General features: G+C 36.8%; 1 protein-coding gene across 4 annotated transcripts; it reads left to right on the top strand.

Annotated features, from left to right (window-relative positions):
- On the top strand, positions 1–11,216 carry LOC110467182. 4 transcript variants are annotated; one of them, XM_021524153.1, is made up of 6 exons: positions 1–441; positions 2,034–2,547; positions 6,977–7,082; positions 7,968–8,134; positions 9,905–10,033; positions 10,985–11,216. In XM_021524153.1, exons 2-4 carry the CDS (start codon positions 2,145–2,147, stop codon positions 7,972–7,974), a joined length of 516 nt encoding a protein of 171 aa, XP_021379828.1. In that variant the 5' UTR covers positions 1–441; positions 2,034–2,144; the 3' UTR covers positions 7,975–8,134; positions 9,905–10,033; positions 10,985–11,216. The 4 variants fall into 4 exon arrangements, with proteins under 4 accessions (XP_021379828.1, XP_021379829.1, XP_021379830.1 ...); XM_021524154.1 differs by lacking the exons at positions 9,905–10,033; positions 10,985–11,216 and adding an exon at positions 9,464–9,683; XM_021524155.1 differs by lacking the exons at positions 6,977–7,082; positions 7,968–8,134.
- The last annotated feature ends 4,301 nt before the right edge of the window (positions 11,217–15,517 follow it).

Raw genomic sequence — 15,517 nt, 5'->3', positions numbered from 1 at the left:
GGCAACAGATTGAGACTTATCAATTGTGTAATTTATGCGTTACATATGTAGGACGACAATCTTACAAACTAGTATTTAATTAGAAACAGAAGTGTCCTGAACAAATGCTAAAGCAAAGTTTCTTTTATGATTACAGCCCATTTTCTTTTTGTAAATGAATCGTTACTGGTATACTGTCTGTCTACGTCTAAATCGGATTAGTGTCATTAAACCCGTCAACGGACACATTTTATATGACGTGTAAGGTTCCCACCTTCATTTTCGGTGTTGGTTTTAAATGGAAAACACAGTAGAAACCAGTTCTATACAGAACCAAAGAGACACAAACTATGAGTGTAAAGGTGACTCTATGTCAGAAACCTATAAATTTAGAAGAGGACAATTCTAACACAAGTGAATTCAAGGAATGCTTTGCCGTAGAGCAATCGTATAAGTATTGAGGTAAGTGGATTTTAAAGTCATAAAATCATTATCAAATATAAACTAAAACTACCAAACTATCTAAACTAAGAAAAGTAAAACAAATATCTATAATATGAAAGTTATCAATTTAGGGAATGTGTACAGTCAAAGGGAGATAACCTTTTTGAAATAAAAGCTTAAACAAACATCAAACATCACTTACGCATCAGTTATCATAAACTATCTTGAGTATTATCAAAAACAAACTGAATAACTATCATTGGTATATGCAATCATGCAAAATTAAACATTTTCAAAATATGTACATCAAATCTAATCATCAAGCCATTTAAAAAAAAAAAAAAAATTCAAAAAAACTACATACCGAATAATGGTCTACAAAATACTTTTAGTCTTTTAAAATTCTGTTTAACAATGGAATTATCATAAATTTAGAAAGCCACCAATAAAACATAAAATTTAGGGAATGTGTACAGTCAAAGGGAGATAACATTTTTGATTTACGAAGCAAGTATTGAGGTAGATTTTAAAATACAAGAAATGGATTTCTTTTGTCAAAACCTGAACAAAAAACATAACTTGAGCACCAGCTAGAGTATTATCAAAAACTAACTATATAACTTTCATTGGCACATGTATCATTTAAAAATAAACAATATCATTTCATTTTTTTTTCAAAACTTAAGCATCAATTTTAATGAGTACATTAATAGAGGATATTCAAACAAAATTAACTACATAACAATGCATGGCCTACAAAATACTTTTAAAACACTGTTTGAAAGTTTACAGTCAACTGGCACATTGCGGAGTCTTAATAAACTTACTGTTTAACTCAATACACCTAATGGTATTATCATAAATTTAGAAAGCCACTAATAACACATATATAACATTTAGGGAAAGTTTACAGTCAACTGGCACATTGCGGAGTCTTAATAAACTTACTGTTTAACTCAATACACCTAATGGTATTATCATTAATTTAGAAAGCCACTAATAACACATATATAAAATTTAGGGAAAGTTAACAGTCAAAGGGAGACGAAATTTTTGAAATAAAAGCTTGAACAAATATCAGTTGAGCACTGACTATCTCACTCACTAAAATATCTTGAGTATTCTCAAAACCTATCTTGAGTATTATCAAAACTCTTACTACCATTGACACATCTATTACGATGGATTTTATATTTTTATTGTGATTATTGTATAGTAACAATTTTATGAAGAATTTATATATATATCAAGATATTGTGTTATTGTGTAAATCAAATTTAGTGAACATGCTATTGATACAGTATATGGAATAATCAAACAAAATCCAATTTTATATGTAAACAGTCAAGTTCAAATTGTTCTTACATAACACGGTTAAACAAGACCATAGTGACCTGGTCAGCTAATTATGATCCCGGGCTTATCACCAAAACAAGGCCGCCAAACCGACCCTTGGTGGCCAGGATCACATGATGCGAAATTCTGCATTTATTGGTCAAGCAGTTAGACAATTGACCATCACTACGGTGACGAGTATTAAAAGGCTCGATCTCTCCCAAACAATCACTTTGGGAATGAAAATCTAAAGATCGCCTTGCTTTTATTTTAAGGTCAGACTGGATAAGTGAAACGGTACCTCTAACTTACGCCACCTGCGAATTTATCATCTCACAGCAAAAACAGAAAGGAAACAAAATATCCTCTTAAATCTAGTCTGATCGATGGTGGAGAAAAACAAAACCAAAAAGGCGAACATTCTTTCAGTTAGTCACTTCTTTCCACTCTACAAGCGTATGGACCAGCGCTCAGTGTTGAGAGACGGAAAGGAGTTAAAGGATGCTGTAGACCGTTCATTCATTGGTCCCGTGACAAGCTCCGGCCGGCAACCTCCAACGGAACAGACCATTGCATTTTTGGACAGGTCCTTCCTAGACCCACATCTAGAGGAGACCGCAGCATTTCCACAACGAGACTCCAGAGATCGACAGGACTCTGCCAACAGTCCCGTTCTGACCCAACCATCCCTGAACCTCAACCCTTTCGTCCAGCACAGTCCCGGAGACGACGACATCTCCGTCAACGAGGACATCGAGGCAGAGCCAGCCGCTTCAACATACCCATACGGTAGGAAAAAATTGTTTGGTATCATGCCAGGGGGTGCCTTGAAATTAGACAAATTCTCAGGTGATGGTACGCAGAGTTATGAAGCCTGGTTAGGTGATTTCCAGGCATGGTGTAATTTTTATGAACTTGTGGAAGCTAAAATGAAGCATGCATTTCCATTTCATCTTGAAAAACATGCTAAAGTATGGTTTGATAATGAACCGGTTCATGAAACATGGGACGGACTTAGGCAAGCTTTTGTAGCCAGGTTTAAGGCAGATACCGAATGTTAGACGGCTCACTTTATGATACGAAACAGGGACAATCTGAAAAAGTCATTGACTATTTGACTAGATTGCATAATGTAATGTCGAACAGAAAAATCTCTAACGAGTTCAAATTGGCAGTAGCGTTAAGTGGCCTTAAGCCAGAAATAAAATCAGTTGTGGCCAATAAGGAACCAAACTCTCTAGACGACTTACGTCATATGTCTATTTTGACAGAAAAGGCAATGGTCGTTACTACAGGCTCAGTTAATATCGCACAGTCAGATATCCCGACAGAACTTATCTTGGCCAGAATAGCCTCCCTAGAGGAGATGGTCGAGAAAAGTTTGTGCGTAGCAGAGCCTCACCAGCAATCCCCAAGGCATTATCCCAGGCCACCTTTTCAAAAACCATATACTCCTTATCATCCTGAACCCAGATCTCGCTATTCGATGCCATTTTCACCCCGTCATCACCACCCACACCTTACCCAAACCCCATTTCAACACAGTTATCGTCACAACATGTTACCCTCACATCGGCCCAACCCCAGTCAAAATTTCCCATGTCAAGGATGTGGCGGGCGATGTACAGATAGGTCTAGATGCCCAGCGCAAGGGAAAATATGTCATTATTGCCGCAACATGAATCATTTCTCGAGTGTGTGCAGAAAATCTCGTAAAAAATGAAAGATATGGCCTGCTGGCGTGTATTTACAATGAGTGTAGTTTATCATTAGCTGACATGAAGTGAGTTGTTTTTGTCACGCACAAATCTATAGCTTTGTACAAATAATTGTTTACCCTGGTTGATTGTCTGACGATGCTAAAGGTCCTAGGATTGTGAAGGACTTACAAGGTATATGAAGTCGTATTTTTATTGTACACGACTCCCTTGTGCATCAGATCGAGTTGACCTTGGGGTCAAGGTCTTACAACCAGGGGGGCATCTATTACGATGGATTTTATATTTTTATTGTGATTATTGTATAGTAACAATTTTATGAAGAATTTATATATATATCAAGATATTGTGTTATTGTGTAAATCAAGTTTAGCGAACATGCTATTAATACAGTATATGGAATTATCAAACAAAATCCAATGTCAATGGTCGTAGGATTCATACAGTTGATAATCCAGGCCTCGGCTTAATTGAAAGATTAAAAAGTACTCATTAGGAAGTACATAATGAAGCCGACTAGTACTTGTAAAGTCAGCCTAACACTAAGGTCATGATGTCCAGAACTGTCGGACTTTGTACTTTGATATATGTATTTATATGTAAACAGTCTCGTTCAACTTGTTCTTACATAACACGGTTAAACAAGACCATAGTGACATGGTCAGCTAATTATGATCCCGGGCTTATCACCAAAACAAGGGTACCAAACCAACCCTTGGTGGCCAGGATCACATGATGCGAAATTCTGCATTTATTGGTCAAGCAGTTAGACAATTGACCATCACTATGGTGCTGAGTATAAAAAGGCTCGATCTCTCCCGAACAATCACTTTGGGAATGAAAATCTAAAGATCGCCTTGCTTTTATTTTAAGGTAAGAACTTAAGGTTATATTGTATAATAAACCTCTGAATTGTAAATGTAAAAGCGATAATATAGAAAAAGAATGTTTTATGTTGTATAAGGAATAATTATGAGTAAAAGTAAATTATTATATATTTATAAGAAAATGGTTAACAGTAAATTATGAAGTGCAAGATAGAATTGATAATTTGTATTGTATATTGTATATAGTAAGTATTTAGTTTGTTTGTTAGTAAAATATTTAATTATGTAAATAAACTTTGGGAATGAAAATCTAAAGATCGCCTTGCTCTTATTTTAAGGTCAGACTGGATAAGTGAAACGCTACCTCTAACTTACGCCACTTGCGAGTTTATCATAACACGGCAAAAACAGAAAGGAAACAAAATATCCTCATAAATCTAGTCTGATACATGTATCATTTAAAAATACTTTTAACATGCATTGTTTTTTAGTCACAAACTGAGCATTAGCTTAAATATAAACATCAAACCTAAACTTCAATCTGTTTGAAACAATTCTAACTACATAACAAATATTGACACATGATGTAAAAGTTTTATTGAGTTTTTAAAAAAAAAAAAAAAATTAATTTTAATATATGAAATAGAATTTCCACATTAAAAAGTCATCAATTTAGAAAGCCACTAATAACACATTTATAAAATGTTGGGAAAGTTTACAGTCAAAAGGAGATGAAATTCTTGAAATAAAAAACTATCATTGACACATTTATCATTTAAAATTGTTTTTAGTCATAACCTGAGCATTAGCTTAAATATATACATCAAACTTAAACATCAATCTATTTAAAACAATTCTAACTACATAACAAATATTGACACATGATGTAAAAGTTTTATTGAGTTTTATAAAAATTACATTAACTGAAATACCGCCGCAGTGCTTCTCAGAAAGAAAAACAAAACAAATCAAAGATATTTTTATATATTTTTATCATATACTTATACATGTACAATTATACAATCTGTCTGTACCATTTTATAATCTGAACACATATATATATCTATATAACACTCATTTCATTAGATTTTAGGCCACGATGCTGTTAAACTGTTCTATCATCTACACACAATGAGCTATTTTGTAATTTCAAATACCAATTATTTTATAAATTACAACGAAGCTTTCATCATCATGTAATATATCAAATGATTTTTATCATGAAGTAACTAAATGAATACATTGAAATCGGTAATGAACTATGACAAAGTGTAAATTTAAATGACATAAATCATTCATATCACATTTACAATAATGAAATAACGAAATAATTATGTACAATTCACAAAGATACATGAACTTTATTTATAAGTGAAAATAAAGACTCTGTTTGTGCATTGGGTTAAGCTCTCTCCACAGTGCTTTGCTTGTGGGCGATAACTCCCGTCTGAGACGGTTTTACGCTCGGGAGCCAAAGGATAGTGCTCATTAGATCGTGATCGCTTTCGCTCACCTCCAAATCGACCTCAAGGATGTACCCCCAAGTCACCCTCTTTGGGTATTGACAGTTCGTCGAACTTATCGGCGTTTTCTATCCAACGGAAATCCCCTATTGGAAGTGGCTCTGATATGGCTTTACCATATAAATTGTTACAATCCGTATACATGATATAAGGATCAGGATGGGGGGGATCGTAAGATTCGGGAATGTAGGAATTGTTGGCTTTTGCATACTTGTTAGAAACCATAGAAATACCCTCTTTTACTCCGTTCTCAAAGAAAAGATACATGTCTGGTTCTGTGACTAATTCCAAGTGAACGCCTGTCATTTTCAAAGCTGCCTGCCATGCCAGACCGGGAGCGGTGTAAAAGTGGGCGGCGTCTAATCCGTAATAATTTAGACACATGGTTCGGAAATTTTCAAACACGTCGGCGAAGTCCGTTTTGAGAGACAGGTCGTGATTCAGGTTGTTCGTCATCCTTTGTTTGTTTCTTGTTTGATAATTAATCTTTCCTTTGTATTTTGTTTGGTGATACATCTAGGCTGTCTAGTTTTCGTTTTAACACCGTAAGCTGTGGTTGAGTTTCTCTCTGCTCTCCGACGACTTCAGTCACATACCTGGATTTATATATTGCGCCTTTTTTTGTGAGCGCATGCTCAGTCAGCTAGATTTTAAAGGACAACCACTTACGCTTTGGTTTAGTGTTCTGCATGAATTGTTTTGGTGTCTCTCTGATATATAACCGGCCACCCTTTTGACCTTTGTTTTGGCGTGCACTACGCCTGATCTTAGCGTTGACCTTTTCTTGACAGCTAGGCTTTTCAGCGATGACCTTTTCATGACCATCAGGCTTTTCAGTGATGTCCTTTGTTTGGTCGTTTTTTCCAATGACCTTTGTCTGCTCGTTGACTGTTTCAGTGGTGGTATGTCCTCATTGTTGTCAGTTTTATAAATCTTTTCCGTCATCTGCTTCAGACAAAAGGTGTTCGTATTCCGCCTTCGGTATTAAAATAATTCTCTTGCTAAGTAGTTTATAAAAAATATGGATAATATGTTGTATATAATTTCTGTCAGAAACTTGAGTTGTAGATCGGTTAACGTTAACAAAACCACTTTCTTTTGCTTGTCTGAGGCCATCAGCCAAAATTCGATCAAACATTTCATATTTTAGGAGATTACGCGGTATTCTCTCCCGGCAAGATTCTATTTCGAAGTGGAGGTAATGGAGATGAAATGCTGGTCATATTTACGTCAGAAGGTGAAACGTCAATTAACAGGTAACCAAATCTTGAAAAACGTTTTGTACTATACAATTGACTGAAATTCTGATGGTGAGATTTACACAAAACATTTTCATTGAATGTGGACTGTCTACACCTTCTGTCATACAATCGTCGATCACTAGTAACTTGTGACCGTCGATTTTTCCCCCTTTCCTCAAAATGATCCTCGTTTGGTTGTCCTTGATGAAATGTTTTTTCCTTAAGATTGCTGCGTAACTGATCAAACATAGGCTGTCAGGTGTCGTAACAGAGAATGATCTTGATGGGTGCTTCGCTAAACATACCATCGACATGTTCTAATATATGTTTAGTTAAAAATGTCTTACCACTTCCGCTTGCCCCGCATATCATGATTCTGCACGGTGACTGGAACTTGACTAGACTCTATTTGACATACCATTCTCTCGTTCGAATAAAAAATGAATACTAGCAGACAAAACTTGGCTATTTGAAGTATTTATTTACATTTTTAATGGCAGCACAACAACTCTGATTATTAGCACAATAATTAACATGACATGGGAATGCATTTGATATGAAATCATAAACAAAATGGTCGTTTTCTATATAGTTATTCCCAAACTGATTAACGATAGAGTTCATAGATATACCTCTGCATCTATTCAAGAGATAATACAAACAATATTAACCGCAAACATTTGAAACATTACTCTGTAATCGCTTATTATTGTATGCATTTGCCTTGAATGAATAGTATTCTGGTGAGTGGCCATAGCTTTCGAAAAAATCTTTTTTGTAGCCGATTTCCAGGACGATCACTCGAGTCCGTTTTTACAATAAAGCCACAGGGGAAACCATTTGACTTGTGAGGTATTTGATCTCGAGCAAACACTCCACTGACTACTTTTCTCATTACAGAATCTGAATTTATTACATCGAGAAGCTGACGAGTGTTCATGGTGATACCATGTCCCTTGCAGCGTTGATTTCAAAATAGCCGGGGTACTCACAGTAGATGAAACAAGACACCGCTTCCGCCAACGCAGTCCCAAATGTTACCTCCAGTCTCACGTTTCCTTGTTTGAGTAAGCTAAGATACTGACTCGTTCTGAATGTTGGTTCTAGGTTAAATGTGTAAAGGGAATAGCCCAGTCCGATATCGTCTCTCTCTAAATTCAACACGCTATCACTCAATCATTTGCCGGTGCATTGTGGCATACTCCTCAGTACTGGGATGACAGTCTGCCCTCCATTATCGCTGTACTTTAACTTCAGGGGATTACCACCAACGGGTATACCATCTACGTACAGTCCGATGGATGAAATGTCGTAAGATTGAAAAAAACAGGGGTTTTGTTCATAGTTACCCGATACACCTGTAGCATTTACAAATCCAACTACGACTACATTCGGTCTCAAACCCTGAAATATATTATCGCAGGTGAAATTGTAGAACCTGTTGGAATGGTCATCTGTTTAATGAGAGTCTGAGTAAATGGGTATTTGGCATTAGTCCGTTCGAGAGCTTGACTTTGATAATATATGACGGCGGGATTAACTTTGACTTCACTCACGCGCAGTCGAATGTCTTCAAACACAACCTTATAATCTGCCGTGACATCACCCGACATTAGACAAAATTCAGGTTTCGATCTGTGCAGTTTGACGTTGACGTTAACTTGGTTTAACAGATACATATCCATCTTGAACAAATCGTGGTAGAGTGGTCCTACCTTGCCCACCACCTTTAACCCCTTCGAAGCGTTTTGCTCTGTCGAGAAGTGCATTATTAGAACCCGTTCTGGGACTATCTGCGTCCATGCTACCTTCATCGTCTTGCTTCCACAGCTGAGTAGACAATTGCGACGTTTCGGCGTCCTTACCATACTTCATTAACACATGGAGGTAGGCTTTGTAGGCATAATAGTTTGTTGTCGATACGACGGTCTTCCCCTGTTAAGTAACGTCCACTTGTGAAAACAAAGTAGGTTAAAATAAATTTACGGGTCCTGCATCTTCCGTATCGCTTATTGCAGTTCCATCTGCTTTAACAATTTTAACTTTTGCATAGACGAGACTGTTTTTCAAATCTAACAATTCTAATCCGTTTTGACCGGAAACTACGAATTCGACGGGTGAGTCGCTGTTTTTTTTGGGAAATGGGTAACACGTCTTGATAATATACATTTTCCACAGCCGTTTGTGTTGGAGGGAGATCGAACAGAGCCAATTCCGATGGTTGTGCTTCTCTAAACAAATATGAGGCTTTGCTCGTCTTTTTTGCCTTTGTAGATATTTTGGTATGACGTTTCTTAGGCGACTTCTTAGTAGACTTTTTTGTTGACTTTTTAAAATTGTTCCTGCTCTGCTTCGTTGTTATAGTCGATTTACGTATTTTCATCTGCTTTCTGGAGGTGTGAACACGACGACGCTTTGCTGACAAATGACGACTGGACGAACGCCTATGTCTTTTAAGTTCAGATTTGACCTGTTCGACGACTTGCTGCGCTGGCGACACCATGCTAATATCGATGTCTCGGGTTGGTAAAGACTTTTCTCCTTCGTTACTGTTTTTATCTATGGGATTCATAAATTCGTAAGAATTCTGTGATAGACCACCACCCCATTGTTTTACGTTCCTGTTCACGTTGTTTGCAGAAGCATTTTCCTTGCCTTGTGCCACATCTTGGTCGTATTTTATCCACTTCCCTACATTATGGAGGTACATATTTGAAACATTCATGCTAAAAACGGAAACTGTTTAAAACGAAGTGTAACCGTCGCTCGTCCTTTAAGAAATGAAACAGGGTCTCCTTTACCGGTCTTTATATTGATTTCTATGGCTCTGATTTCAGTTTTTCTCACGGGAACGTAGAATGGGTTGTCGGATGTCTGTGACCAGTTACCTACTTTCAACGCTCTCACCACTCGGAGAAGGCTTTCCTTTTCTCCATCGACAAACGTTTCACCGAATATGTCACTGTGTAAGTAAATATTTTGTTTCGTTTTTGATGCAGCCGGTGGTAGGGCTATATCCACTAGCGCTACTTTCCATAGGATTGAAAGTGTGATCGAAACTGTGCAATATTGTTTTCGGGAAAATATGCTTGACTCCTATCGCTGTGAATAACTACGTAGTGTGACATCTTAAACTCTCGCAAGGTCTTTGATATCTTTTTCAATAATCCACTGGTTATATCGAATACCTTCGAATTTTACAAGCAATTCGATCTGTCCACGTCTCTTACGCTTCTTTAGTTTTATTTCGATGAACCATAGTGCATTTTCGTCCTTGTCCACTCTTTGTAGTTCAGACTGGTAAAAGTTTCTTTTAATGTTCTCGTTTAAATAGTCGACTAATTGATATTGTGGAATACCCTGCCGTAGAAATCGCCTGCTCACTTTAAAAATTTCGGAAGATCATTGTTGCTGATAAGCTCTAGTGAAAGGTTACTTTAAATGAGAAATTCTCACAAGACTTCCAATCTTCAATCTAAAAGGGTTTCTTTTACTTTTCGCAGATTTTACCTTTTGTTTTGCTGGCTTCATCTTCTTAAGATACAAATAGGCAAATACATCGGCTTTATTGGAATCGTTTACGTCTCTTGATGGTAGCTCATTTAAGGACCTATGAGGCGTAGCGTTGTAATTCCCAACAAAATCTTGTAATTTGTCGATGTATTGATAAGTTCTATATTTTGTAAAGTATCTATACATCATCGTCTTAAGCGTTCTGATTACCCTTTCTGCATAATTAGCCTTTGACTCATTCTGGCTGGTAAAATAGTGTTCGTCATGTTCTTCACACCATTTCTTCATTAATTTATTGTTTATCTCACCTCCTTTGTCACTACGCATGCGCTTTGGTACTTCGCCTCTTTCAATGATTTTTTAAAATGCATCTTATACATCTCTGGCTGTTTTTGTCATTACAGGTTTGACCCATAAGAAACGAGTGAACACGTCAATGACGACGAGAAGAAAGCGATAGCCAGAATTCTGCTTTGAGAGGGAGGAAACGTCTGCAAGATCTATATCGTATTGCTCATAAGGACCGGAAACTTCTACTTGTGCTCTTTTAAATGAACGCCTTGAAGGTTTCTGTATACTGTAATCGTCGAAACTTTGTATATATCGTCTAATTTTATAAAGACCTGGTGATTTAACATAATGCGACAAAGAATTATGTACATAATCTTTTATTTCAAATAAAAATATTTTACAGCGTTTTGTTTTTAATCTTATTCTCTAAACGAATCATGGACATGGTCATATGACTGACTTCGTCTTTCCATTTTTCTGTTGTGAGTTGTCTGGCTCTCCATTCTACACTACATAGCTGCGATATAAAGTCATTTCTTGCTTTTCTCGGAATGTTAGTGTTTACAGTCTCTCGAATGAAGTCACGTATCACGCTCACGTCATCCACACTATCAAAGGCGTTCTGAATACTCCACTGTCCTTCAGTGATTTTCTTGACGTGATATGCATATACAAGTTTTAAAAGGTTGTCCATTCTGATACTATCTGACGAGTCCATTATCAGAAAGTCTTCAACAAATCTGCGAAGGATGTGCTAAGTTAGAATAACAACACTCTACTGAAAAGTGTTTGAATTCCAAATAATTTAAAGTTTTACCACTCTTGTAACATGTAATATATTCCCTTAAACCTTCGTAGAAAAATCCGTCACGAGCCAGCTAATATGGACAAAGTCTACAAGGCCACTGTAAGAACGTCACTAACCGATCTGTATGACTTGACATGTGTCTATGAGCTGGGTAATTGGTAACACTGTCCATCTTTATGTAAACAATCGAGTTTCGTCAACACCTATCTTCTTGACATATTTCTTTATTTTTATACTATAGTTTTCGATAACGTAAGAACCATTACGCAGTCGTTGATCTTGCATGAGATAGTTTAGCGATCCAGAAGGAATACACGATTGTAGGGCGGATTCACACCAAGTCTTTTCCACTTAAAATGGTTTGTTAAGATCAATGCTTTATCAAAATGTAAATCCACCACATCGTCATAGGGAAGCATCACACAACGATGTCCTAGTTGATTGGCTAGTCCTTCTTCACATCCCGTACATACAAAAAGTTCAGTTATCTTAGATCTTACTGCATACGCCTAAGAAAGACATCAGATTTTTTAATATTCTTCTATAGGCCTTTTCGATTTCCTCGAATTAATAGTCATGCAGTATTTTCTTAGTTAACGTCCATTTCTTAGTTGTCTAAAGACATGTGTTTAAACTCAAAACACCATTTGAAGATAAAGGCAATCTTTTGACCACCTTGCGTGCTCCGCTTTGATATCGTCAAAAAAGGTCTAATGCTTTAACGAAACACCACACATGAAACAAGTAACACAGTCTTCATTGTCTGTATAGAAAAATCCGTTATTTGCTAGTTGATATGGTGAATGATAACGGTGTTTTGGCCAGTAAGTTAATGTATCTAAGCGCTTGTTACACTTGATCAACGATGGATGAAGGGGTTGTATTACGTTTACGGTGTGGCAAACACTGTCAGTTTCACATGCCATTTTCCATAAATGAATAAACGCACTGTAGGCTCTCCGTTTGAAACAGCATTTTTTTGAAGAAGTCACCTATGATTTGTAAACTCTTTTTTTCCTCACGTAAACAAACTTTCACCTCACCTTTGACCTTCTTAACGACGACTTACTGCGTTAACCCTATGCGACAGGTAATACTGCTAGCAGAGATTTCGCAGACATCGATGTTTCCACAGTTGACGAGATCGATCTGTTTCTGTGCCATGGAATACAACTGAAACCTCAGGTCAACCAACACTTTTTATAGAGCATGTACTGTGACCTCAATATGACCTAAATGTGACCTTGAAATGTACTTATTGTTATATACAAACCTCACAACAAATGTACCTCACAGAAAGATGTCTCACAAAAATATACCTCACAGAAACATATAAGGATATATACAAAATGAGACTCACAGAAAAATGAGCCTCACAAAATTTGCGGGCTGAGCATCGGCATTTTACAACTACTGATTGCATTCACATAAACTTTAATCGTTGACCTAGCAATCCTTCGGGTCCTTTTTGCTTAGAAAAAAAACCGAAGAGTGAACGTAACAGTATAGCAAACTAAAAATCGATGAAATTAAGGCAAAATATGAAGAGGGGAAAGATTTACAAGGACGCACTTGAAGAGTACAAAACAGAATAAAAACGTTTACAGATAGGTAATTTGTCGCCTGCTTCAATGACGAAACCAAGAAATGTTTTGACAACTTCCTCTCTGTCCATATGTACACTGATCATTTAATTGTTGATGCCGCCGTTGAGGAGTTGTTTGTTGAAAACGCCTTATCAACTTATCAGTGAAAGTGATCTGAATTTCAGATGTCTGTAGTAGTTGTGCACAATCCATGAATTCGTCATCTCAGCAATGTCCATCTCAGAGGCAATAGTTTGAAGAAGGTAGGAAATGGTTCATAGTTTTAAGCTGTGTTTGTGACAGGTTCATAAGAGCTCGGGCAGATCCCAATTCGGGATTCTACATCTTGTCTTCAATATTATCCTGTAGCTAGTTGGTTTTCCCATTATTATTTCGGCCTGTCATTCCACACACCAATCGACAACTGTCGCAGTTGTTGAATGTAGAGTTCTTGACTTGCTTCAAGTCGGAAAGGATGGTTGCACCAAGACTGATACACAAATCCAACAGTGGCTTCAACAGAGTAGCGTAGTTGATGAAAACAAACAGTAGTGTCTTGGTGTCCTCTGGGGCTGGGATTCCTTGATGTTCACTGGCTCAATGTCTTGACGGGACAACGAAACTTTAGACAATTCAAAAATATTGCATGTAAGTGTACGGAATAAAAGCACGGGCACAACCACTATTGTTTCCTGCTGTGTTCCACTTCTGAAACATTCATTACACAGACCAATGAACAATGCTTGGTGGTAAGAGTCGTCCTTTGATAATGGAATCACATGGACCTGAGCTTTTTTTACAGCTATATTTGGACCTAAACCAATCTAATTAAAATTATATCTTCACATCGCTCCCGTTTACTGATATGTCGCGTAAACGGGAGCGATGTGAAGATATAATTTTAATTATATTGGACCTAAACTAAGGTGTTGGGGTAATTTTACATGTTTTAGACTTTCGGTAAAACTGCCACTCCCAATGCTTATAAATATACGAGAGCATTGGGGTGGCAGCTTACCGTTGTCAATCGGCCGTGATAGTACGTCATTTGAGGTGCCATTTCCCACCGAGCGCCCCTAAAACGTCTAATTATGCAACCCTGCACACCAGGAGAACCTCTAATATGCATCATGTAGCGATTCTCAAGTCCCTCTTTGATTCGTGTACAGTGGATAGGGACATTTTTGTTAAGCCAATTTTCAAAATATTCCGGTTGCAACGTCTAAATATTTAGTACCGTCTGCAGCCATTTAGATAGCAAATGACGTATCGGTCACGAACGTATGTCCCTAGAACTGTCAAGGGCGTTAAAATCAATGTTATTGTGCGTTTTATCACATATCATGAAAGTAAAACATACGATATCAAACCACAGTATAAACTATGGTTACCAAATCTGAATTCCTAAACGCAGCAGACAACATCTTGTAGGTAGGACTACAGTACCAGTCTACACAATTAATTATATTAGAGTAGTCAACGGTATCTACATCTTCTACAAGCTATCACGGGTAGTGAGGAACACCATTCAACTGTTTCCACTACATACGAACACTCATTTGGCGCGGTAATAGCGTCACATACTAATAAAATAATTTTTCATTTGGTGCAGAAATATTGCTCGTCAAAATGAGACTTTCCATAAGCAAACAACACTTTTGCGTACCATCTAAAAAAAAAATCAAATTTTTGGTATCCAATGTCAATCTAAACATATTGAATTGCGACATAATGTTAGTAAAGGCAAATTCGTCACATAAGTAAGGGTTTCAGTTAATAATTCGACCAAAAACACATGTATCAAAATGGCAAGTACTTTCAGGCCGACAACAAATTCTTTTCAGGTATTTATATAAATCTAGAAAATTTCTAGGCGGTATTTTGATTTAAGTGTTGTAAGATGGCTGAATGTAAGACGCAAACGATACTTTTAAAAAGATAGAGTCTACTGGTTGATTGTTTTCTGAATACACATTGCATGAAAATGGAAAATGAGTAATAAAATAATTCGTCACATAAGTAAGGGTTTCAGTTAATAATTCGACCAAAAACACATGTATCAAAATGGCAAGTACTTTCAGGTCGACAACAAATTCTTTTCAGGTATTTATATAAATCTAGAAAACTTCTAGGTGGTATTTTGATTTAAGTGTTGTAAGATGACTGAATGTAAGACGCAAACGATACTTTTAAAAAGATAGAGTCTACTGGTTGATTGTTTTCTGAATACACATTGCATGAAAATGGAAAAT

The sequence above is a fragment of the Mizuhopecten yessoensis genome, unplaced genomic scaffold, assembly GCF_002113885.1.
Source record: "Mizuhopecten yessoensis strain PY_sf001 unplaced genomic scaffold, ASM211388v2 scaffold11165, whole genome shotgun sequence".
Taxonomy (NCBI): Eukaryota; Metazoa; Mollusca; class Bivalvia; order Pectinida; family Pectinidae; genus Mizuhopecten; species Mizuhopecten yessoensis.
This window is presented reverse-complemented; position numbering and strand designations above follow the sequence as displayed.

Bases quoted from the DNA above. Each gene is read 5' to 3' on its own strand.
- LOC110467182 (XM_021524152.1), top strand. From the start codon at position 2,145: ATGGTGGAGAAAAACAAAACCAAAAAGGCGAACATTCTTTCAGTTAGT.